This window comes from Mirounga leonina, unplaced genomic scaffold, assembly GCF_011800145.1.
Source record: "Mirounga leonina isolate KUSES-001 unplaced genomic scaffold, KU_Mleo_1.0 Mir_174, whole genome shotgun sequence".
Taxonomy (NCBI): domain Eukaryota; kingdom Metazoa; phylum Chordata; class Mammalia; order Carnivora; family Phocidae; genus Mirounga; species Mirounga leonina.
Window position 1 is genome coordinate 50,537,914 of NW_023270451.1, and position 27,171 is coordinate 50,565,084.

The 27,171-nt window shown below is 42.7% G+C and overlaps 1 protein-coding gene across 12 annotated transcripts in view; it reads right to left on the bottom strand.

The window, feature by feature from the left end:
- Positions 1 to 27,171, bottom strand: part of ELMO1 (engulfment and cell motility 1) — a 540,114-nt gene that overhangs the window by 142,968 nt on the left and 369,975 nt on the right. For all 12 annotated transcript variants that reach the window (XM_035020922.1, XM_035020919.1, XM_035020915.1 and 9 more), the window contains one exon: positions 15,872 to 16,008. In XM_035020922.1, the coding sequence (XP_034876813.1) occupies positions 15,872 to 16,008 (137 nt within the window). The remainder of the gene's footprint in view (positions 1 to 15,871; positions 16,009 to 27,171) is intronic.

Below are 27,171 nucleotides of genomic sequence, written 5' to 3' on the forward strand. Positions count from 1 at the left end.
AAGGAAGGAAGGAAGGAAGGAAGGAAGGAAGGAAGGAAGGAAGGAAGGAAGGAAGGAAGAGTGTTTCTGGTAGGGGAAAGAGAACTTCCAGGCGGGCCGAGTCTGGATTCAGGGAGAACCATTAAAGGGCAGACACAATCTGTGTAATAGATGATGGTGTCGGGAAGCAGGGGCATAGCAGGAAAGCCAGATGGCCCCTTCTTATGCACTGGTGAATCCACAGGACATGGGGACCCAGCAGGAGAGGAGAGGAAGCCAGGGATCACTCCAAGGTTGCGAGTCTAAGGGATGAGGTGGAATGCCATGCCACTCCTAGAGTGGAAGGATGGTTGAAGATGGGAGACTGTGAGTGGAGAGGAGGTAGGAGAGAATCAAGAAGAAGGCTTGGGGAATGCATAAATATAAGGGTCAGCGAGAGGTGGTGGCAGTGCCTCGGGAGCCGGGGAATGGCCAGGATCCCAGGAAGCACAGGTGGGCACACGAGCCGATGCTTCAGGGTGATGGAGCAGGAGGAGCATTGGGAAGAGACCTGACACTCGGGAGGTAAGTGCTGACCTAAATAAAGCGATTTCAGTGGGTGGACGTGGGTGAACATCAGACCACAGGGAGTGGAGGAGGTAGGCAAGTGGAAATGGCATTCTCTCTTGGAAAATTTGGCAGTGCAGGGAAGGAAAGAGATTGGATAAGAACTTGAAAGAGGAACGGGGGTGAAAAAAATTTTTTTTTATGGATAGGAGAGATTTGGGTAGCTTTTTAGGTTGAAGAGACAAAATCGAGGGGGAGGAAGGGAGGATGCCAATAAGCATAAAAATATAAGGGATAAAAGATTTATTTTTACAAATTTTTTGATGTCTATCTTTTTCATCAGAGCAGAGAGTCATAACAATGTGACTTCTTTGCAGTCTTAAATTAGAACAACTCAATAATTCCTCTTATTCTCCACTTGCCTCTTAGAAATCATGTCTTTTGTGGCTAAAGAGGTTTTTGAATATTCAAGACAGTTATTAGTGCATTTTAGAGGCATGTTTTTTTTCTTGAGCTTAGTTATATAGTTTAGTTACCTTTTAATTTTTTTCTAAAAATATCACTAGTAACTGGAACAACGATAATTATCTTATTTCTTCCTTTAATATATATAGTGTGTCATGTATCTATTTTGTGTGTGTGTTCATTTCCAAAGCCACAGGAAGATTGTGTTTAAGAAGGAGAGAACCAAGGGCTGCAAAGAAGGCAAACAAGACAGAGATTTTAAAATGTCCATCAGAAGTAATTCTTGACTTCATCAAAACCAATGGCTTCTGTGGCTAAAGAGGTTTTCCAAGTACTGACAGTATAATTTAGTGCTTTTTAGAGTCCTGTGCCTCTTCTTCTGCTTAGTTGTATTTTTAGTGAGGGCCGAAGACAGGTTGCAGTGGGTTAATAAATTATTGGGAAGTGAAAAGAAGAGGTGGCAAATAGAGGCAACTATGGGAGGAAATTTGGCTTGGGGTGAAGGCTGGATGGAAGATCAAGAAGGAGTTATTTATTTGTTTTTTCAAACACAGGACATGTGAGTACATTTATATGCTGGTAAGAAGATAGTATCCAAGAGGACGAGATTGATGATATAAGGACCAGACGGGATAAACTGATCAAGTGGTGTCCCAGAGTGGATGAGAGAGAGAATTCAAAGCCGCAGAAGGAAGAATCCACCTCTGGGGCCACCAGGGACACCTTTGTCTAGAAAGGAGATGGGGGGGTGAGGGCAGATGTTGGAGAACAGCCCAGAGTTGTGTTGTCAGCTTGAGGGATAGCTGGACTAGAATCCATGCCTCCCCATACCTAGTCTGGAGCATTGTGCCATCATTTCTGTAACTTCCCCTCATGGAAATGGCCCACATGCTTTACATATACTAGGATAAACAATAAAGAATAATTTTCTAATTAAGACACAGGTCAAGAATCGGCCATTGCATATTATCAGCCTAATATCAACCTAATATTGGCTCATTTAACCCTCACAACACACATATATATATATATTTATATTTATAAATATGTATATATAAAGTTCCATATTTTACAGATGAAAAGGCTGAAAAACAGGGTAAGGATATTAATGTGCCCAAGGTCACCCAGCAAGGAAATAATGGAGCTAGGGTTTAAAGCCCACTCCTCGAGTCCAAGGTCAATGCTCTTGACTCGAAATCCATTGACTGCATGTACTGAATTTATTGATTGAACTTACTCTTTTTGGTGAATTTCCAAACCCTTCTCTTGTTTCCTCAGGCGCAGGGGGCAGCTGGGGAGCAGGGAGGGGTGTGGAGTGACGGGTGGAGGTGGGGAGTTGAGGCTGAGGCTTTGTCTGTGGCAGCTTCGGTTCCCCATTATTATCCGACTCTATCCTAAAGTGTTTTAGAACTTGAAAATCCAGTGAACACAAAATGCTGGTAAACTGCATCCAAAAACCATCAATATCTTTTACTCATAGCCTTATTTTTCTGGTATGTGCACAAGTGTATTCTGATCCATTTGAAAAAATTCAAAACCAACTCTACATCCTTGACGGACCAGGGTCTGCTGAGCTGAGGCTTGGGAGCAAAAATCCAGGGTTGGGGGCACCTGGGTGGCTCAGTCGTTAAGCATCTGCCTTCGGTTCGGGTCATGATCCCAGGGTCCTGGGATCAAGCCCCGCATCAGGCTCCCTGCTCCGCGGGAAGCCTGCTTCTCCCTCTCCCACTCCCCCTGCTTGTGTTCCCTCTCTCGCTGTGTCTCTCTCTGTCAAATAAATAAATAAAATCTTAAAAAAAAGTTAAAAAAAAAAAATCCAGGGTTGCCCGGTGCGCTGGCCACAATAAAAGAAGCCAAAGCAGCTTTTTCCAACAAACTCGGGGGCAAGAGCATCTCCATTTTATATGCACTTTTATAATGACAGACGCATTTTAATAGGAACAGCATCTCAGAGGTGTGGGTCTTCCCCTTTTCTGCTTCTGCTAGAAGGACTCCTAGTGGCCTGGGAGCTTTCGGACAGAATCTCATGCTCCATGATTCACAAAATGGAAATCTGGCATCATATAACAGTGACATTCACTTCTGTGGCAGCTCAAGCAGCAAAAAGCCATATGCCATACACCTCAGATCCAGCCAAGCCACGCAAACGGAAATGTGAAAGAGAAATAAGGAAATCAGGACCAGAAAAGTTCTCGGGGGCTGATCGCCTCCAGCACCTAAAACACACAATCCCTGTGGCAAGAATCAAATCTTCCTACTCTTATGACACTCTTGGAAAATGCAATCTTTTTTTCCTAATTGAAGAGCACTTTGGGAGGTGAAGGTAAAATATAAAAGACAATTTTTGTGAATGGCACAATGTGCTCACGTTTCCTATTGAACGTGGCTGCTACTCAGGCAGGTGTCTGGTGGGTGTACTCAGGGAGACAACAGTCCCCTAAATGGGTGGACTGCCAGCAGGCACGTCTGTCCTCTGCACTGAAGGTCTCTCAGTAGCCAACCTGAGAGAGGATAAGCACCATTATTGACATTATCTTCCCCACCGGCCTGGAAATCATACTAGTGGGAAATGCAGTACTCCCCAAATGGCCAGCCTCTGTGGGTTAAGATGAAGGGGAAAGGGCGCCTGGGTGGCTCAGTTGGTTAAGCGACTGCCTTCGGCTCAGGTCATGATCCTGGAGTCCCGGGATCGAGTCCTGCATCGGGCTCCCTGCTCGGCGGCGAGTCTGCTTCTCCCTCTGACCCTCCCCCCTCTCATGTGCTCTCTCTCTCTCATTCTCTCCGTCTCAAATAAATAAATAATAATTAAAAAAAAATCTTAAAAAAAAGAAAGATGAAGGGGAAATAATTGAAACAGAGGGATTTTTTTTTTTTTTAAGATTTTTTTTTATTTATTTGAGAGAGAGAGAATGAGAGAGAGCACATGAGAGGGCGGAGGATCAGAGGGAGAAGCAGACTCCCTGCCGAGCAGTGAGCCCGATGCGGGACTTGATCCCGGGACTCCAGGATCATGACCTGAGCCAAAGGCAGTCGCTTAACCAACTGAGCCACCCAGGCACCCCAGAGGGATTTCTTTTTTAACAAGGGGATCCAACCACTCTCCTCGGAAAAGAGAAATTCAGTTTATTTTGTGACTCTTCTCTGTCTTTGCGGCTTTCATTCACCTTATATAAAGCTATGTAGGTGGAAAAAAAATTATACTGCAATTTTTGTTAAGAAAGGAATGGCAAAATCATTTTGTAATTCTCCCAAGGTATTGACATCTGAAGAAGAGATTCCAATCGAAAGATCTAGAAGTATTTCTCAATAAGGCCCATTGGCATTTTGGGCAAGAAAATTCTTCATTCTGTAGAACTGCAGAATACCCATGGTCTCCAGGAACTGAATAAGAGTGACCATCCCATATTAAAAGAGTGTAAATTAATTCAGCTTACTGGCTAGGTGGACTGTTTTAAATAATGTGTGAATTAAACATTCCTGGCTATTTATTCATTTGACATTCAACCCAAAGTAATTGGGCAGATCCTATTTGAAAAACATCTGGAGAATATTTAAAGTTATAGTTCTTTGCTCCCAATGCTATATTGATTTGAGAAAGAGATGTTTGTAAATAAACAACTACTACGATACAGCTAGAAGATATTTTCCAAAAGAAGTTCAGACTTCCATGTCATGGGGGCAGGTATACAGAATTTCATTCTGAATCAAATGGAGATGCTAACCATCCAAGGTGGTACCCCTGAGGTGGCCGTGTGTAAAATCCTAAAACAGAATTTCAGTGAGCAGATGGAGGAAGGCATTAGTGGCAGAAGGAAGGAGGGTGAACACATATCTGTGATATGAAAGTACCATGGCAAACACAAGGAGTTGTGGGCAGTTGGTGACATGCAGAGCTTAGAGCAGGTACAGGGTGAAGACATGAGGATGAAGCAAGAAAGGTACATTAAGCTAAGTAAAGAGAAATCTAGATGTCTTGCTAAGGCCATGAAACTTTATGAGGCAGGCAATGGACAGGCACAGATGGATTAAAAGCAACAATGATATGGTCAGATGCATGTGGGAGGACATTTGGAAAGTGGAAAGGCTTCCAAGCTGGGAGATAAGTGACTGCCACACAAATGCTGTGCAACAAATAATCCCAATGGCTAGAAAGTTCTTCTCATACTCACAGGTCTATAGGTCAGCTGAGGTGGCAGTTTTCAGCTGTAATTCTGCGGGCTGACTGGGGAAACTGTACTCCGTATGCTTCATTCTGAGACCTATACTTAGGGGCAGTGGCTACCCAGACTATGTACTCTATCTCAGGATGAAGGCAGAAGTGCAAGAGCCCGAGCCAACCACACAAGCAACATTCAGGCCTCTGCGCGCTGCACATTTGTGATCATCTCACTGGCCCATGTCAAAAGTTAAAGGGCGGGGGAAATAGGCTTCACTCCCCATCAGGTTGTGGCAAGGACTCCTATGAAGCAGTGAAGAACTGCAACCAGCCATTCCACCTACCAGATTTAGAGTGAGGAAAGAGGAAGATCGGAGTTAAGACAATAATGAGAAGGCAGAGGACCTTATAGTGATTGTAGTGACTTTGGCCGCTGATTGGTTTCACAAAGAGGAACCAGTCCGTAAACTTCCAAACAGAAACTCCCTGCACTTCCGTGAAGGCAGAACCCACCTGTATCCGCAGTGCCTAGCGCCATGCTTTCCGTGTTGTGGACACAAAATAGTATTTGTTGAAAGAACAGACAGCATTAGAAGTGTGGGTTAAATAGTAACACGATTCACCAAGATATGGAGCACTGATGTGGCTGTGCTGTGTGGACAATGGCTGTGGGATAGTAACACTGAATGCCGTCGACCTCCCAGGCACTGAGTAGATCCTGAGAAGACAGGAAAAAGCCAGGCTCTGCTCTCAAGGAGTCTGAGGATTAAGCAGACAACTGCAGTTCACTGTGGTAAGTTCTAGAGTAACGGTATTATTCATAGGGCCAGAGCAAGGGGGTCCCTTGAGGGACATCTGAGGATGCTGTTGCCAGCTTGAGGACTTCCCCGGGAAGATGCAGGCCCTGTGTGGGCGTGATATCTGAGTTAACTACCTGCCTAAATGACTTCCTCCCGCAGAGTTTCACTGAGCACCTACTATTGTTTTTCATTTCAACAGAACTGCATGGGAAACACATAGAAACAACGAAAGGAGGGGCAGAGGGGAGGAGAGGAGAAGAAGAAACTAGCAGTTTGGAATTCTCATCTCTCAAATTCAAGTTTCCCTGTTTCTTTTTCTCTATATAACAAATTTAGCCTTGCTTTGGTATCCTCTTCTTGCCTCCCCACCTTTGCTCTTGCTTTGACCTCTTTGGCCTAGTGGCTCAGCTCTATGCTAGAGATGGAGAGAGTAGCTAGCATCTGGTGTTGGACCAGCAGGTGAGGGTTTTAGCTCCTATTTGGTAAGTCCAGGGGGACTGCTTGACCCATCATTCACCACTGCTCAGATATAAAAGCACACTTTTGAAAAACCTGCACAGCCATAGAAGGAACTTAGATTAGCAGGTGAATTATATACACCTGCTATATATACACTTAAATAATAAAATATATTTTTAAACTTCTGACCCCTTAGGTCTAGTATTTTTGCGGGAGATATTTAGAAATTTCACTTGGGATCTTCTCATTTCTCCCAGCTCTTCTATTGGAGTCCTAACAAATGGATTCTGACACCACTCTCTCATTCTGACTCCCCATCTCATCTCATCTGGGGCACCTCTTTGCCTTCCGTCCCTTGCCTCTTCCTAACATCTGGCACCCCGAGTTGGCAATAAAGAGCACCCACATGACAGCACCTTTATGTTCTCTTGTTCTACCTTAGGAAACATACCCCTTTGTACAACCGTGCTCTCAACCCCCATAGCACATCATTTTCTCTGCAATTACAAGATAAATATTTTCTTTTAAATCAGGGAGGACTCATATTTCATGAGAGATTCCCATCTAATGGTACTCTTCTTAGCTATCCAACTCTGATTCCTATCTGCCCTTTAATTTAAAAAGACTAAATCTCATTACACCTTATTTAAAATGTAGGCAATTTCCTTTTAATTGGACACATACTAATAAAATGATTTCTGTGCCATTATCAAATCCCTAACACAATCCACAATGGAATATGGAATTCAGGTCATCGGAACCAGTTAACAACTCATGCGGTGCCCCAAAGTGTAGTTAACAAAAGGGAAGAAGTTTCAGAAGTCACTGAACAGAGTGATGTACAGGAGCTAACTTAGAGGCATCGTTATTTCCACGATCAGGGATGGTCTGCAGCTGAACCAAGCGACTGATGTATCTTACTACTGCCCAGCAGAAGAATCTATCGACTCTTTTTGTCTTGTAATTGGCAAGTGTCAGCTTAGCACATGTTACACATACAAAGAAAGATATACTGACTCTAGGGAGACTTCGGAAATGAGGATCTTGCATGCAAAGAAACCTCCGAGATGTATAGTTACTATTGTCAGGGCTTATCCGAAATTACTCATCAGACTCAATCATGGTAATTATCCTTTTTATACATGCTCCAGTTATGGCAAATGTCAAGAAAGCAAAACATGCTAGCAGTGTTTTCAGCCAACTAAACTTACCAGTTGATCTTTAAACAAATTTTAAACAGTTTAACCATTTCTTAGGGAAATTACATAAACAGAGTCAACAAAATCTAACTCTTTCTGTAGGACTCCGGATACCACCCCTTCATAAAGAGATACGGTCAGGCTATCAAAGGCATGACCCAGAACAGTCCCTGGAAATGGTCACCACTTTATGATGACCCCCACGTTTCACAGAACTTGTGAGTGTGGGACCACTAAGACAGCATGCTGGGATGCATGTTCTATGAACTTAATCACTAAATCCCCAAGAGAATCTTGTCTTTTTCTGAAAATGTTTGCCATCAGTATTGCCACGACTAGCCTTTTCCTTTTCAGAGGTATTTAGAAGCTGGTGTCACCTAGTATTTGCTCCAGGCTGGACTGAGCTAAGTAGTTTATCTGCCGGACTTGGTCCAGGCTCAGAGCCCGCCTGGGGGCGGTCATTCCTGTCTCTGTCTCACAGATGAGTGATCTGGAGCTCACAGGGCTGAATCCCTTGCACGAGGTCATGCCCCAGGGGTTATGCAGCTGAGGAGACCTGGGCTCCTGAAGGACCAGTGTGCTGGAGATTCAGCCAAGCCCCTCAGTCACTTGCAGTATGTCTGTGGGCAGGCTGGGGAGGAGCATCCCTCGCCGGCAGGAACCCACACAGAGGACTTCCTCCTCACTTAGGGATCTGTCCCCGCTGTAGTCAAAGTCTCCCTTGGCAGCCAAACCAAAGTTCAATGGGTTTCCACACAGAGGAATGGGAAAATCTGTGTTTCTAGATATTTGAATACACTATCTTAGAAAATCAAAGCAGCTCAATTATACTACACGACCAAGTGCAAATGACTGTCAATTTAGGTTCTGTCGTTGACACCAGCACCTCCAATTTGTATGGGGCAATTTACAAAGCCAAGCTTTAAGGGCCTAATCCTCACAGTGATTTGGGGAAATACCATTGTTATTATTATTGTTGTTGTTGTTATTGTTTCTGCTACCAGTTTACAGGTGAGAAGGGTTCTGGGGCTAAAGGACATGCCCAAGGACACACTGCTGGTGAGGAGCCCCTGGGCCAGGACTGCACCCAGACTTTCCTGCTGCGTCCAGGCTCAGCCTCTGTTCGCTCCTCTCCACCTGGCATTCTCAATGGGGCAGGGGATCGTGCCCCCAGGGGGAGAAATTTGGTTCTTGCAGGAGCAAAAAAAAAAAAATCTTACTTTCTTAAACTATAAAGCACAGATATACAGACAATACATAAACAGGTAACAATGTATTTGCATAATTAAAATTTCAGGGGTAGGGTGATTAGGGGAAAGATGTCTAAAGGAGATACTTCGGTGGGGTGGTAATGCAAAAGAGTCTGGGAAATAACACCTCATACCACCTGTCTTGGTCAGGCCCATGTTACCTGCAATTAATGCACTTCTTCTTAGAAAGTGCACCTACTGGGGTCTATTTAAAAAGATACCACGAGAGACTATGGACTCTGAGAAACAAACAGGGTTTTAGAGGCAGGGGGGATTGGTTAGCCCGGTGATGGGTATTAAGGAGGGCACATACTGCATGGAGCACTGGGTGTTATATGAAAACAATGGATCGTGGATCACCACATCAAAAACCAATGATGTAATGTATGGTGACTAACGTAACATAGTAAAATTTAAAAAAATAAAAAGATATCTCTTGAAAAAAAAAGTAAGTTCGTAAAGTTGGTCTCTTTCTCAGTCTTTCTGCTGTCTCTGGATAGCACAATTTATATTGATGAAGACGGAAGGAGACATACCTGGATTCCTGTCCCAATGGAAGTGGCAAACTCCATAAAAAAAGGGTAACACCACCTTAAGCGAATAGCTTAAAAGCACTCATTTAAATATGTGCTTGCACGCGCGTGCGCACACACACACGAAACTATTTGCTACCTATCCAACAGGAAACATCAAAGGAAAAAATAAATCTATTTGTATAATGCATTTACTTCTACAGGAAGTGTGATTTCCTTCATGTCAAACCTTAAAGACCTTTGTGAAACATGAGAAGCTTTTTTGAATAAATACTTGTAAATGGCCTAGACAGCTGAGAAATGGATAACCTCTTGTACGACATCGGGGCCCTTTAAAAGACTTCTCCTCTACTTAAATGTTCATGTTTCAATTAAAACATACACCTACTTTATTAGCTACCCCAGGCCCGGTTCAGATCAATACCAGCAGCCCTAGATGGAATTCTAATGAAGATAAACAACACTGAGTCCTCCCCAGCTTCCCCTGGGCACAGATGCACAAAGCCTCCTTTCACAACTTGCTCCAAGATATTTTACAGTCACCTGCCTCATGCAAATGAGGAGATTCATGTTTATTCATGGCGAGAGTTACAGACCACCTTTCATTCCCTAGGCCAGCTCAGCTAACCAACAAGAGCGCTGTCTGCACCACTGTGAAGTTGAGCTGGCCTAGGAAGGGAACTCCGGAATATATAATTGCCCCTGAAAAGCATGCACAGAAAGTCAGTAAGCTGGAAACAGTTCGGGGAGTGAACATATTTCCCTTTCTCATTCATGCAATCACTGCCTTCAAGCTCTCAAATGATCCCTTTTTTTACACCACAACATAATCCATTAGATATGACTAGTTAGTGGCTATTTTCCATGGATAATCTTCCAGGGGACTTCCCAGGATGTTTGCTCTGTTCTGCTCTCCAATTCTTCCTAATTGAGATTTTCTCCCACTGACTCAGATGGAGCTCATAGCCTAGCCAGGGGCAGCTGCGGCTTTGTCTGATGGGCCTGGGTTCTCCCTGTGCACAGGCTCTCCTATTTTAAGGGATGGCTTGTCATCTGCAAGCCTGAGATCCTAACCTCTGTCGTGTGTGCTTTGCATATTATGCTGCTGGGTAAAGTTTCAAAATAGTGCTTTTGCTCTAGAGTGACTACATTTTTCAAACCATTAGTTTCTTCCATTTTGGCAATTTGAAAGCATGGCAAAGTCATTTGATTTTGTTTTTAATGCCGATTTTGATAGCATCTAAAGTAACACCAATGCCATGAACAAGTATTTTGAAGGTATCTAGACGGCTCAGACATCCCCAGAGAGGTCTGTGCAGCTAGGTAATAGCTACAGCGCCTTAACTCTCTCCAGCTATTAAGCACCTGAGCTTTTGTGAAACCTGATTTTTAGGCTGCTGCCCATGGCTTGTCACATGGAAAACTAAGGTACCTAATAAAGTTTTTTCTTCCCAAATCCATGACGTTTTCCGTTGAAACCCTATTTCTGCCAAAGTTAAATGAGTTCATTCAATTCAGCACTTAATCTGTGGTACATAAGCAGCTTTACTTTTTCTTTCTTTCTTTCTTTCTTTTTCTTTCTTTCCTTCCTTCCTCCCTCCCTCCTTTCTTTTTCTTTTCTTTCTTTCTTTCTTTCTTTCTTTCTTTCTTTCTTTCTTTCTTTCTTTCTTTCTTTCTTTCTTTCTTTCTTTCTTTCTCTTTCTTTCTTTCTTCCTTCCTTCCTTCCTTCCTTCCTTCCTTCCTTTTCTTTGTTTTTTAACATAATAGCCAAAAAAAATGTTTTCTTTTGAAAAGGGCAATTTACTCATTTTTCATAGACAGGATTTATCTTATTATGTACAAAAAGAATACAAACACATATGACATTTTACTTCCTCAAAGCATTTTCACATTTATTACTTCAATTTAGTATCATACCACCATAAAAGAGGGCAATGGGATACTGGTATCCACTTTTTTTTTTTTTTTAATATTCAAGGAATATTGTTCCTGAGTAGCAGAACCAGGGTTAGAACCTGGGCCTTACAAACCAATGGACGGACTACTTCACTGATGCACACAATTCATACTAGTTGGTGGTCTGTGTTAAACGTATCAACTGATGATCACGCTATGGATGTGATTCACCTTTAGTGATCAAATCTGCCTTCATGAAAAATCTTCATGAGAGCTTTGGCCCCACCCCAAAGAAGTAATTGGTATGTTGTACAATTGGGCACTGGGATGACAGAGGTTTCCAAAGCCCCCCAGGTGATTCTAAGGTTCGGGCAAGGTTGATAAGGTTGAGAAACACTACTACACACAAATATCGATTTTGATGTGTATACCCTTGTTAGAATTTCTAAAGTGGCATGGTCTGTGATAAAAGCTTTAAATGAGATTCCCATACCTGAACTACCCAAATCACTTGTGTCTTCTTTCTTACCCTGCTTAAAAAATGAGGGCTTAGTGAAATGATTATGGGGCCACTTGTGTGCTGAGGTATCCAGCTGCAGTTTAAGCTCTTCTCTAATGCCCATAAAAATGAATAATGCATGCTTTAAAATATTGGTAACAAAAGGCAAAAACAGAACACAAACTCAATGGCCTGAATCCATGGATTATTCTGCAGAGACTGCTACATTGGGAAACTGGAAGAAAGTACTTTTCAAAGTATAAATACTTTAATCACTCTCTAATTCTACTTCTTTCACATAAATAAGAAACATCCCATCTTCAGCTTCCTCAGCCTGGAGCAGCAAGAAAGCAGCTGCTTTTCCAAACATTCACTTCCGGCAGAAGCATTAACTACCAAGTACTAGATATCTACAAACTAGTGTCCCAAACAAGGTGGGTTGTAGAAGAAATTCCTGCACCTGCTGGAATCTAGTTATTATTTGTAAAATCAGAATTTTGGATTGAGGGATACTGCTTCTCCAGTAATGAGCTGAAGGAGGCAGATAGCTAAGCCCCTTCTTACAGAACCCGGGCCGTAGGTCGACAAGCAAACCCGCCACCCATGCTTCTGTTCAGAGTGGCGACAGTTTGAGATGGTGTCCAAGAAAGTTCAAAAGAAAGTGTGTCTCATGTTGGGCTCTTTTAAGATATTCTGAATTCGAATTTGGACAATCTTTGGAAACAAGAAAAACATTAAATCTACCAATAACACCGAATCCACATTTGTTCCTAAATTCAATAGCTTCTGCTACCAAGTTAATAACAAGAAGAAAAATGAACTGATGAAAATTTTGGCTCTTCTTCTCTCCTTTCCAATTTATTATCTGGCAAAGCAGAGCAGTGGCTGATAGACAAGCAGCAGGAAAAAAATCAGGAAGAACTGACCTAGAGGCCCGCATACAGGGCCCATCTTTTTTCAAAAGCCTGTTAGAGGCAGAATAGGGACATAAAAGAAAAAGGACGTAGTTAAATCTGTGTTGGAGTGACCACTAGCAGAACTCTGACTGGTATGATGCTGGTGTACCAGCAAATAAAACAACAACGAAAAGCTCATCTGTCCACATTTCAATACTTTAAATTGATACACACTAATACAGATACAAATGTAATACACCTACAAATTAAATATACATTATGGTAGGCAGAAAAATGCACCCCCTCATTGATGTCTACATTCCAATGCCCAGAATCTGTGTCTATGTTATGTTATATGACAAAGGGGAATTCAGGTTGCAGATGGAATTGAGATTCCTAACCGGCTGACCTTAAAATAGGGAAGATTATCCTGGATTATCCAGGCGGTCCAGTGTAATCACAGGGGTAACTAAAAGAGTGAAAGATCCAAGCCAAAGAGGGATCAGAGTGATGAGGTGTGACATGAGAAGGACATGACCTGTTGGCTGGCTTTGAAGATAAAAAGGGCCACGAGCCAAGGAACGCAGGTGGCTTCTAGAACCTGGAAGGCAAGGAGATGGATGCCCCCACTAGAGTGGCCAAAAAAGACCACAGCTCTGCTGACTCCTTGATTTTAACCCATGAATTCCATTTCTGGTTTCTGAGCAATGTAACTGTAGGAGAGTACCTTTGTACTATTTAAGCTACAGAGTCTGTGGTAATTTGTGACAGCAACCCTACAAAACTAGCACACACATGATAAAATACTGTATAACTGATAGACTTTTCTGTTCCAGAAGTAAGGCGTGCATAATACTAAAAAGAAAAAAAGCAAACAAAACAAAACTATTTCACGTAGAAAACTTAAAGCACTTGTCATTCCCATCCCTGGCCCTCCTCTGTTATCCACTCTTGACCAAGGGTATGTGTACACAGGATGGGACCCTCTGCCTCTCAGGCTTCTGACTGCCTCTTCACAGCCATAAACCACCATCACTATTTGGTCGCATGTACGTGACACCAGACTGACATCTATGATCAGTAGACAATGCAAAAAGATGGCACTAGGGCCACAATAAGATGCCACTAGGGACACTTATCATGTTCCCCAATCCTGGCCCTTAGGTCTTGCCAAAGGCAGTTTTTACAGCCACATAAGTTAAATATGAAAAGAGTTTCAGAGTGACACTTGGGGGACCTCACCCTGCACAGGCAGGATATCATTACCACTGACCCAAGTAGCTGGTCGTGATGAACCACACAGATCCAATGGCCACGCTCACCAACTCCAGACTGAGGCCTCTGGTTCCCTTTGCTAACAATGCATTCTTGGGACTTCGTTTCGTAAACTGTATGTTCTGTAGGATTTAAGTGTCTAAGTGCTAAGCCTCTTGAGCCATTCCTCTGCAGGAATTTGGTAATATTTTCTACATACCTTATCTGTGCATAGATGAACAACAAAAATATTTGCATTATTATCATTTACAAAAATGCTGATTTCTGTAACTCAGAAGAAGAAGGGTGAGTGAAATCCTCTCAGAAAGCAGACAGATACCTGATGCCAGAGCACATGACAGCCAGAGAGGTTCCCTTCTCCTGAAAGAACAGGTGTCCCATGTACACAGGAGCCGAGTACTGGACGGCTTTCAGAAACACTGTAGTACCTGAAGAGTTGATCTGATCCGGGGCAAAGTGGCCTTGGCCATTTCAGAGACTACTTAACTCTCCCCTTTTTTTGGCTTGATTGTACAAAGGTCTCCCTGCTCCTTTATTCCTCTTTCCCAGGGATGATTTGCACCTCAATTGCCAAGTCCCTCATAATCAAGTGAAGTACACTTAGGAGGCTGCAGAATTACTGGATTTCTTTCCTCCACTTCCCTTCTTCAGTCATGCCTGTCCCTGGGCATAGCTGCTTAGACCCGTGGCAGCTCTAGATTCTAGCTGGCAGAATCAGGGCTCTCCACAGAGGGGCGTCGCTGGGGCCTATTTCAATGAATTAAATAGATGGCCCAAGGCGACTAAGACAGCTTTGTCTGCTTCAACTGCAGAGAAGATCATCATGCTGATGGAGACCTAACGGAGGTTTGGCAAAGAGTATTATTTCCTTTTCCTCGTTTTCTTTCCTTTCCACCAATATCACTTCAAGATGCCACGAACCAGAAATATGGTGGAAAAGAAGGATGGATGGAAAAGAAGTTCAGAGGAAAGGTGACAGGGAGGCACAGACCAAGGAGAAATTTGATCTGTTCACCAGCTGTGAAGGTCCCACAGGACAACAGTGAGATCGGACCCTTAGAATCTTAACAACAGTTACGTCCCCAGGACCAGGTCAGCAGGCATGGGTGACAGAACCAGTCAAACCCAGATCCAGCAATAGTAGCAAATGAAAGGGACTGAAGGCCTCTCCCAATATACCTCTCCTAAATACACCTGTCCCAATCATCAGTTATTACTAGCCATGTGATGATCGTTAACAAGGCCTTTATCTAAGGATAAAGATTTTGTTTCTCTTGAAAAGTTCATATGATACTTCTGCTTCCTCTAAGTTGGTCAACACTCTTCTCAGCACCCAACATTCACTCACAAAGAGAAACATAAAATTTGCGCTCTTACAGAAAACCAAAGAAGGCATCCGTTCAAAGAATCAAATGCTTTCTGTAAACTAAAAAAAAAAAAAAAAAAGTTCCATATAAACTTACTCAACTGCCTGAAAGAGATTTTGCATTTGAATAAAAACCCTTTTTGACACAACAAAGGGCAGATTATCTCAACACATCCATAATCTGCGAAGAAACCAAGTCACCTAGACAGAGCAGCCTTCCTGATCTCATTCTTTTTCTAACAGCCGCCTGCACACCGGTGGAGGGGAGGCCTTTTCCCCAGGGGATGTTGCCATAACACGGCATCCCAGACTAATGCCCTTAAAGGAAAAAGTTAATCTAGACAATATTTTTCAAGAAAGGGTCTCTGCTGGTGGCTCCAGTTTAGTTAGCCAAAAGGAACAAGACTGCTCCAGGCCTATCCCAGCAGAGATGAAAGCATCACTAACACACAGCTCAGGTCCATACGAGTATGATAGCCAAGGGACGACGCAGAGGGGGGGCTCCTTTGGGGACACAGTAAGCTGCTGCCTCTGCCTCAGATTCAACCTTACCTTGTTGAAGTCTTCAGAAGTTGCCCTCATTTCCTTCCACGTCTTGTTCAGGAGCTGGATACAGATGCAGAAAAATTCCTCGAACGATCTGTCGTGGGTGAAGAACATTGGGTGGAAGTCGTTGCAGGTCTCACTGGCTGGAAGAAAGAGAAGGGAAATAAGAGAGAAAGTTTGCAGAGTGAAATAAGAGGACACGGCCACACAGAGGGGTCCCAAAGAGAGGACAGGGACATGTTTGGCTCAAGCCACAGTGGACGTAAGGCGTTGTGAAAAAGTAACCTAAGGACAGTCCCCCGTGCAACTGTGAAGTCGAAGGTCAGACAGTCAAGACCTATCCCTAGGCGCCTATTTCGCCTAAAGGAAGTCAGCTCCTGACGCACCCCACCACATGACCCTCACACCTTTTTTTCTAGGATCCCTGGGGTTGAATATGGGCTCTGTGTCTGCTTCTTTGACCTTATAAGGAGGATTCAAACTGGCCTCTCAGTCACAGCTCCATCACCCTTAATTTCCCCTTTCTCGACAGAATAACTGGCAGAGGATGAGCTTTCCCCAGCACACAATTAATTGCAACTTTGAAAATAGCATCCTTGATAATTTCTCCAGGGGCCTCTTTTCCTTCTTATGGCAGTAAGCAGGGGGGGACATTTGAGATCATATACCATCTGATGCCATTAACCATTTGTTTTACATTCCCAGACACAGATGGCTGGAGGTCAAAGCAACCCAAATGGCTCTGGAGGCCGCAAAAGGTCCAGTCCTGGACCAGACCATGACATCAGCCAGACTGCCTTCGTGCCTTCCCAATGCAGAGCTTCTGGGAATCAGAGCCAGCGCTCCGAGCTCTAGCTGTGTCTACTTCTCTCCTCCTTCCCAGACCAGCACCCCAGCCATCCTCTTCTTCCCTGCTATCTGGGCCACTTATATTTTTATAGTCCTCGTACCTACATCTCATGGGATCTTTACAATGCCTCTTCTGGTTCATGTTTCATGGACGAGGACAATGGAAGGAGCCAGGTTTTGTGACCACCCCCTGCCCAAAACAGTATCCTAAGTTTGTTTGTTTTAATATAAGCTGTATGTATAGTGAAAGAATTCCTATTTTAATTGGAATCTCTTTAAGGCCAGTTAGTCTTCAAGGTTCCAAATGGTGGAATTTCGGGCCCAGGAGAGGAGGATGGGGTGGGGCTGGAGCAGGGTTTATAGCAAAGATCTTCTGTATGTGGGGAAAGCCCTCTGCCTGCCATGTGGTGGATTCCACTTGGAGAGAATCCTCTGGTGCAGGCCCCAGGAAGTGAACCCTAACCAAACCTAAGGGAACACTCTGCTCTGCCTAGGCCGCAAGCTATGATGCACCAACCTCTTCTATCTTAGTGGAATCCAGACTTCTAGAAGGGTAGATACAAAGATACATAAATGCTGTTTTCTTCCAGACCTAGGTAAGGAAACAGGCTAGCAGCAACATACAGTCACATAGGGAAGGTTTGGGTCTGAGGACAGAAGATTTGGGTTCAAGTCCAGCCTGTGCCAATCAGGAGCAAGTCACTTTACCTATCTGAGCCTCGATTTTTTTTTTTTAAAGATTTTATTTATTTATTTATTTGGGAGAGAGAGAAACAACATGAGAGGGGAGAGGGTCAGAGGGAGAAGCAGGCTCCCCGCCGAGCCGGGAGCCCGATATGGGCCTCAATTCCAGGACTCCGGGACCATGACCTGACCCGAAGGCAGTCGCTTAACCAACTGAGCCACCCAGGCGCCCTGAGCCTCGATTTTTTTAACTAAAAAATGTTAATGACGTCTCCTTGTCCATCTCCATAGGTTTTGGAGAGGATCAAATGACATGACTCATGGGAAAGTGCTTTGAAAGGATAGAAGTTGTCACAAACGTGGAGCAAGGTGGTGGTGATGATAATGGATGTTGTGCCAGTGTATTGTTTCCAAGAACATGGGTTGTTCTTTGATCCCCCCCCCCCCCCGCCAGTTCCTAGTCAAGCCTGTTCCCATTTCAGATATGAGCAGCAAGAACGTATGTCACCCCAACCCCCAGCCTGTGTCACTGGCAGAAAAATGGCGACAGTGAAGTTCTGACCTGGGACACAGAGCTATTTAAAGAACTTGGACGGTAAACACAGGCGGATTGTGTGTTTGCTGCCCTGGGCAATGAGCTGTCAGTCTCACTTTCATAAGCACGGAAGCCAGTGGAATTTACAAGTCCATGGCAGCTCTCTAAAACACTAGTGCAGGGGCGCCTGGGTGGCTCAGCCGTTAAGCGTCTGCCTTCGGCTCAGGTCATGGTCCCAGGGCCCTGGGATCGAGCCCCTCATCGGGCTCCCTGCTCCGCGGGAAGCCTGCTTCTCCCTCTCCCACTCCCTCTGCTTGTGTTCTCTCTCTCGCTGTGCGTCTCTCTGTCAAATAAATTAATAAAATCTTAAAAAAATAAATAAAATAAAAAAATAAAACACTACTGCCATCCAAGAACTCATTATTAATCACATTATCACAGTATCTTTTGGGGGCCCAGTGTGATTATATGTGTACTTTATGCCCTAGTTGGGAGTTTTTACGGGATTACTGAAGCTGAGACAACCAGACAAAACTGAGACCAACGAGCCCTGCTCTTGCTTGGTTGAAGAGGGAGGGAAGAAATATCATTAATAATAGAGAATATCTATCGGGTACATATCATGCGCCCAGGGGTTCTACTGGTGTTATCCTCACAACAACCTGGGAGGTAGGCGTTATGCTTATCTTCATTTTATATATAGGGAAGGTAAAACTTGGCAGAAATTAAACCTTCCATCATGAGCTTTCTTTAGGAGGCCCCAGATGAGCATTTGAAACCCGCAGTTTAGTTGACCCAGCAGGCTTCCTGCCTTAGTTGACAAGAGCTCAGGACATTTCCTTGTGATTGCTGCATTGGAAATTACCTTCTCCACCCCTCTCCCAGAAGAAACCAGGACCTTGCCCCCCTCTCCAGTCCAGAGGGGCTCACAGCAGGTATACAGCCAGCCCCTGCTGATGGACGACACCTGCAATGTGACAGTACCAACAGCAGGCTTACCAGCTTGCGACAGGCACTGGGCTCTACGTTGCTGTTAGTTGTTACAAGAAGCATGTGAGGAAGATTTCGTCAATTTCTTTTCTTTTCTTTCTTTCTTTTTAATAAGAAATAGGAGAGTTAGAAAGGTTAGGTGACTTCTCCAGGGTCCCAGGTCACAGGACTTGCAAGTGGTACAGCTGGGATTGCAACTCCCATCATCAAAGCCCATCACTGTCTGATTGTACTTATTTCCTGATTCTGTTTCCCAATTAACTCTGCCTCGACTGCACCTCCCCCAGCCAACACAAATATGAAAGAATTGCTTTTATATCCACAGAAGATATTGATGAAGTAAAATCTTACAAGTGGCATGACCTTAACTATTAATGCCTAGGGTATATTTAGAATCTAGGATTCCTCTGCTTTCCCCCTACTAGTCTTGGTCTAAGTGGAGTTAGGTTCAAATCACCAGGTTACACTTCTGGATCTTACCTCCCCTTTCCTTGGGTTGGGTCAAGCTGAATCTTGACAACTCTCGAATACTTAAGACATAGTCTACCTGGTTAAAACTTCTACTGAACAAACTTTTTCATCTACTCAAGATATTCTCAGCCTCTAGAACAAACCAAGTTTCCCCTAGATAGTCAGTCCCTGGGGAAGAATGATACTAGATGAATTTATTTAACTTATTTCAAGAAATTAGCAGGTTGGGTTCCATGTTAATAAGCCCCGATTTTGTTCACTGCAACAATGCACCCACCTAAAAATTAAAGTACATTTCCCAGTCTCTCTTATAACCAAGAGTGACCCAATCCAAACCAGTGATAGATACACAGAGAGTGCTGGGTAGAGTTTCCAGAAAAGATCTTTAAAAGAGGAAAAGACACTTGACTGTCTTGTTCCTTTTGCTTCTGCGTTCACACCTCAACTTCCTCAAGTTCAGAACACAACTTCATGTCCAGTAATGACTGGAGCCCCTGCAGCCATTCTGTCAGCATAAAAGTGAGGGCTATCCACTAGAGTGAAGACTTAGAAGGAGCTCCTGAGGATGCTGTGGAATCACCATACCAACCCCGAACAGACCTCCTAAGGAATTCCTTGTATATGATTTAAGTCACTGTTTCCAGGTTTCTCCATTACTCTTAGACATATGAAATTACTGATACGGAAATTTAAAACTCATGCGAGCACACAGATACTAGCATAAGAGAACACATGCTCAGGATTATGGGAGGCCATGGAGTAAGCAGCAATGAGGAGGCAGGACTGTGTAATGGTTACAGTCAAACAGAACTTCTACATTCAAAGCCCAAACGTGAGGCTCCCTAGCATACTATGTAACCTTAGACAACGAAAGTCCCCAAGTTTGTAAAATACATGACCCTATAAAATTTATAATCATCAAATTAGATTATGTATATAGAGTATGTGATAAGACACCTAGCACACATATAGTTTTAGTAAACAGTGGCTATTAAGTATTATTTTTATCTTCATTATCAGTGCACTACATGGCTTCTTTAAGACCTGAACATTTCTAGGAGATAAGGAAGGGAAGAAGAAAAATCTGATGAATGGTCTTTGGGGTCCTATTGATGGGGAAGGATAGGGTCAACCAATCATTCTTACAGATTATGTCAAAATCCTATGGGATATTCAAATCCTAAAGCTGAAATTTCACATGCTGAGCGTACATGTACCCATCAACACTGGCAGATCAACACCCTCGCCAGAGAAAAACAGCACCTGGCTCCATCCCACTGCGTTACGTAATGAAAAGAACATACATTTCAGAATCAGGTGAGTTTTGATTCAAGTTCTCACTAGGTTGGTGATGCGAGCATCTCTCTCCCCCGTTTCCTCATCAGTAATATGGACACACTACTAGTTACCTCCTGGGCTGTAGAAGGTGAAGTGCTTGGCAGAGGCTGGGCCTTCACACACAGTTAAAATCTAAGTTTCCATCCTCTCCTTCAAACCTCCAAATAATATCCAAGTCTCATGGGCTCTTTTAAGCTGCTAATGAGAGAAATGCTGCTAATGGTTCATGAAAAGTAAACAGTGGGATAGTCCCCGGACAGAGGGCCAGACCCCAGAAGTCAATGTATGCGGGCACAATTCCTTGCCCCTTCCGGCAAGGGAGGAAGGGGCAAGCGGTAGAGGCTGGGAGAACGGGAGTCACACAGGAAGGATACTGGAGAAAGTACCCTACTTCTCTTTTGTGTTTTGAACCCGCAGGCCTCAGGGACTGAAGAACACCGGGACAACACAGCCATGGCTAACAGCAGGATTGAGGCAGCCTTAGGATACAGGCCCTTCAGGAGGGATCCTCGAGACTGACGAGCAGTCCTGTCTGTGTTCCTAGTGAGGAGTGGCAGCACTGGAAAACATAACTTAAACGGAGGTTTCATGAGGAATAAAGGTGACCAGAGGAGCTGAGCTATCAGAACAGTACCAGCCAGCAATTACCGGAAGCTATATGCTGGCCACTGTTATAAGGGCTTTGCCTGTCCCAACTCTGAATCCTCAGTAACAGCAGAGTTACTGTTATCATCCATATTTCACAGAGGAGAACAGTGAAATTAAGTCACTTGCAGTGACAGAGCCTGGAATCAAACCCAGCATTCTCTCACCAGAGACGTGTTTGCATCCTCCACATGAAGGGACTGGAATGACATTATCCTCAAATTCTTTCCTTCCCTTTTTGTTTTTTTTAAAGATTTTATTGACTTATTTGAGAGAGTGAGAGAGAGAGCACAAGCGGGGGGAGCAGCAGAGGGAAAGGGGGAAGCAGACTCCCCGCTGAGCAGGGAGCCCCACATGGGGCTTGATCCCCGGACCCTGGGATCATGACCTGAGGCGAAGGCAGATACGTCAACAACGGAGCCACCCAGCACCCCTCTCCTAAACTTCTTTAAAAGACTCATCCTTTGCAGTGAGGAATGAGCAAACAACTCCCAGTTATAAAACAAATAAGACTCGGGGATGTAATGTACAGCACAGGGAATATAGTTAATAATAAGTCACAACTTTGTATGGTGACAGATGGTAGCTAGATTTATCATGGTGATCACTTTATAATGTACATAAATGTTGAATCACTGTGTTGTGCATCGGAAATTAATACAATATTGTATGTCAACTGCACTTCAATAAAAATAAATCAAAAACAATTTGTTCCTTGACATGTTATACGGGAAACAATGAAAAGATTCTGATGTATTTTGGGATTCATGACTCTTTGCTTTAAAGATGTTCCAGTATTAGAGGCAAGGATAAAGCATTAAATATGAATACATTTTTTTCTCTAAAATGGTCAGATTGCAGATATTCAAGATGGAGGATTATCAAGCAGGAAGAACCCATCCAGACTGTCTGATCTGCTTGACTCTCTTTGTAGTTAAGAGCACTGAAAAAGGCAAAATGGATTGCCCGAGAGTTCATGATGGCAGAAAGGAGGTGAAGACACTGCAAGCCAGATGGCCACGTTCAAATCCTTGTTCTTTCACTACTGCTGAGTCACCTGGGCAAGTCATTTCATCTGTCAATACCTCATTCTTTTCATCTGTTAACTGGGGGCAACAACAGTATAAACTTCACCAGGTTGCTGTGAGGATTCAGTGGAAACAGTGACTATAAGAAGCAAGCCCAATGCAGGTGTGAGGCAAGAGAATGGTGATGCTACCTGGTGAGCAGGCCATCCCACTTAGGAGTGTGAGCTTGCATCAGCAGAGGGATGGCCTGACTCTCCAGAATGGGGTCCTTAACTCAGGGGTTAAACAAACAAACAAAAACACAGAGGGTGAGGTCTATTACTGCTTTTTAAAAATAAAAAGACTAAGGAAAAAAAGTGTTGAATTACTAGGCAATGATTTTATAAATGAAATTTACAGAGAAACTTTCAATGGGACAAAAATAGTAAGACTTTTCAAAAACTGAATTGTTTTTAAGCACACTATTTTTAACACAATGAGATTCTACTTTGTAAAAAAAAAAGAACCAACTTAATGGTGTTTCAAGTCTGGAATATGAAGGTATTTTCAGGGCTGAGGGTAAAACGGGTTCTTATTAATTTGCTGACATCGAATTCATTTATAAATAGACCAGCTTTGAAAACAGCTCTAACCCATGCACATATGTTTTAAAAAAGAATGCTGTACACTTTTGTCACACTTTGTCTTTCAAAGTAGATTTGTTCCTATTTTCCATCGGATGATGCGAGATGAGGTGGGGATTGTCACTGGAGTCTCAGAGAACAAGGACTACTGCAGTATAGCAAGGAAACAATGAAAGAGGAGTACAGGGCGCCTGGGTGGCTCAGTTGGTTAAGCGACTGCCTTCAGCTCAGGTCATGATCCTGGAGTCCCTGGATCGAGTCCCACATCGGGCTCCCTGCTCGGCGGGGAGTCTGCTTCTCCCTCTGACCCTCCTCCCTCTCCTGCTCTCTGTCTCTCATTCTCTCTCTCTCAAATAAATAAAAAAAAATCTTTAAAAAAAATTAAAATAAAATAAAAAAAAAGAAAGAGGAGTACAGAGAATGGATTTTAGTGCAGCTCATAACCTTCAGAAGGTCATCTTAGTTCCCTGGGATCCAGATTTCTTAGCTGTAAATGAGACGGGCTGGTAAAGTTCCCACCAAGTCAAAAATTCTAAGACTATGCACACATGTACGTGCACACACCAGATAACGTGTTTTCAACTCCCTAATGCCCGACAACAATTACAGAACCTGGAGGCTGCACCTGCACTGAACTTACAATTATTTCCTAAATTATTATTTCTTTGAATGACAGGATGGCTACACATTTCATTTAGGGTGTTAAGGCATCCAAATGGCATTTGCTAGGCTTGGAAAATATTTGATGAGCTAGTACTTACTCTGTCTTTCACAAGAAAATCATTAGATGTTTTTATACCCTTTCAACCTATTAATATCATCTAATGCAGACCATTACATAAGAAAATTACCTGACTATAGATAGAATGACAAGATGACACAGGCAAATGCACAAAATTTCTGCTATTTCACAGGAATTCTGTAAGATAAATAGAATTTTTGAGATGCTGAAGAGCTCTGTTCCGTGCTTTCTATGACCCTTGTCATGCTCAGCGAGACTGTGGACCCATTTGCAGGTGACCGGAGGGACACAGATTTGGGAAGCACTAGGCAAATTCTGATGGATTTTTACCAAAAAAGAAATAAGCCCTGGCTTAATGTAAAGGGCATTTTGTTTTAAAATTATGAGCTGCAGGAAGAAGGGGATAAATTATATATACACAAAAGCGTTTAATACATGAAAACTGCCAGAGCAGTTATAAAATCTTACTAGTTATCCCCAGCATGGAAATTCAAATCAGAATTATTTGTGGCTCTAGGGTCAGTCTAGATAATATATTTATGAATTCTCAGATGCAAATGTATGCTTATACTTGGCAGAAAATCTTACCCCTGTAGCCCTTGAGTTCTCTATTTTTAGACCTGGTATTCTTCATGGCTTGGTTTTGGGGTTTTGGTACTGTGTGGGAAGATGCCGAAAGTTCAGAACCTTTTGTAGGTGGGAGAGGTGAGTGAGGGCAAAGAATCTGAAGTTCTCCAACCGCTGCTGAGTTTCACCAATAGAGAGGCTACCACCCCCACTATTTCAGGACAGGGGGATCAGAGGCTTGAAACCTGCTCAGTTCTTTCCAGCTCCCGAAGCCTGATTTAACAGAACTCTAAATATTCTTTTCTATCCTCTATCATGCCTAAAAATAGTATGAAATCCACATTGAAAAGACACACAGTAGCTAATCCAATGCTTCGTTGTTCACCTTCCCTAGGGGCCTTTTTTAAGGACATGGAGAAAGGAAAAAGAATACCGACTATAGTGTTAGGACTGAAAATCAGACTCTAGCACCAAAGGACAGCCAATTCAGCAAGAAGGAGCCGAGGTCCATCCCAGGCAACCCAGTATGTGTTAATAAAAGAGCAGAGGTTCAGGAGCAAGGTTGACCTGGGTGCAAAACTTGGTCTCACTACTTAATAGCAATGTGACCTTGATCAACTATACCTCCCCTGGACCCCAATTTTCTGGTTAAAAAAAAGGACAATGCCTCCTATCTCATCGGATTGCTGCAAGGATTAAATGTATAGCGATACATGATTCATATATTAACTGAGATAAAATAAGGACTTAATGAATGCCAGTTGTTACCAGTTTTAATAGCAAAATAATTATGATTGTATGTAGCTAAAATGACAAATTTAGAGAAATTACATTTTTAGATGCAAAGACATAAAACTACAGTAATTAAAAACAGTAATTGCTATAACACAGCAATTCTACCCTTGTTATTAGTCTATGGATGGAAAAAGAGATCAATGGAATAGAACAGTGAGTCCAGATACAGACTGGTATATACAGTCACTAGATACATGACAAAGGTGACACTACAATGGATTTTCAAAAACTTGTGCTGGGCCAATTGTATATGCATCTGGAAAAAATAAATTATGATTCCCTACCTCACACCATCCACAAATCAACTCTAAGTGGATTACAGTTTTAAATGTGAAAGGAAAAACAATGAAACTTCCATATAATATAGGAGAATATATTCATGACCTTGAGGTGAGCAAAGTTTTCTTAAACAGGACCAAAAAATCACTCATCTGAATGAAAAGTTTTGATTGGATTAAATTAAAATCAAGAACTTCTATTTATCAAAAGATAAAATAGGATGGCAACCACAGAGTAGGAGAAAAACTTGCAATATCGTCTGACAAAGAACTGTTATCCATGATATATAAATACCTCTATAAGTCAATAAGAAAAAGACAGACAACCCAATAAAAAAATGGATGAAATGTATATAGGCACTCCATGCAATAGGATATCTAAGTGACCAATGAACACATAAAAAAGTACTCAGCTTTTTTAGTCATCAGGAAAATGTAAGTCAAACAACAATGAGATACTTTCAAACATCCACCAGAATGGCTACAATGAAAAGACAGAAAATCCTAAGTGTGGTTAAAAATGTGCGACAAATGGAATTCTCACACATTGATGGTGCAAGTGTAAACTGGCTCAACTGCTTTGAAAACCACTTCAGTAGTATTTAGTTAAACCAAAATAGTCATACTCTATGACATGGCAATTTTACCCAAACACACAAACCCAACAGGAATGCATACATGCGCTCCAAAAGAAATGTATAAGAAAGTTCAGAGCAGCACTATTTGTTACAGCCCCAAACTTGAAAAACCCAAATGTCCACCTAAGAGATTAGATAAATTATAGCTTATTCCTATAGCAGCATATTTACTACAAAGATATGAGTTTAAAAAAATATGCTATACACAATAATATGAATGAATTGAAAATATAATGTTGAACAAAAAGAGCCCTATACAAAAGAGAACATACTATATGATCCTATTTATCTAAAGTTCCAAACAGGTGAAATTCATCTATAGTAATGGAAACAGATTATTGTTCTTTTGAAGAGGGGAAGAAATTACGAGGAGGGCAACCCAGAAGGGTCTCTGATGGTTGTATAATATACTCTATCTTGATCTAGACAGAAAGTAGCTAAGTGGATAGTCAGTTGGTGGTTGGAAAATTCATTGACCTGTGTTGCGCTTTTAGGATTTGAACACTTCTATGCATTTAAGTTACACTTACATAAAAAGTTAACTTTAAAAAGTAGAATATGAGCTTTCTGGGTGCTCAAAAAGGGACAATAACGTTTTAGACAGGGTAAAACTATAGCAGATGATTTAGATGGGCTTCTCAAAAGTAGTGCTGTTTGCCCTACCCATCACCTCTGGAAACAGGGATTTGGCATTTTATCTAGCCAGTTGACTAGCTGGATAAAGAAGCATATAACCTGTCTGTTTAGGCATCCTAGTCCAATTACCTAATTGGTATCAGCTTCCAAAGTTGGTCAGGTGCAACTCTCACACCTGGACTTTAGTATAATTCCATCTGTTGGATGGATAATTATATGCTTGCATTTTCTTCTGCAAATGAGGATCCTGACCTCACTGAAGAATATTGCAGATGCTGATGGAAAAACTATAATAGACTTCTCTGGTTGTGAATGAACTCTAAGAAGAGTCACAAGTTTCTTTTAAATGAGTTTCCTTCCTTCCTCCCTCCCTTCCTTCACCCATTCATTTATAGATCTTCCTTCCTTCCTTCCTTCCTTCCTTCCTTCCTTCCTTCCTTCCTTCCATCCATCCATTCATGTGTCCATGTGCATGTCCACCTGTCCA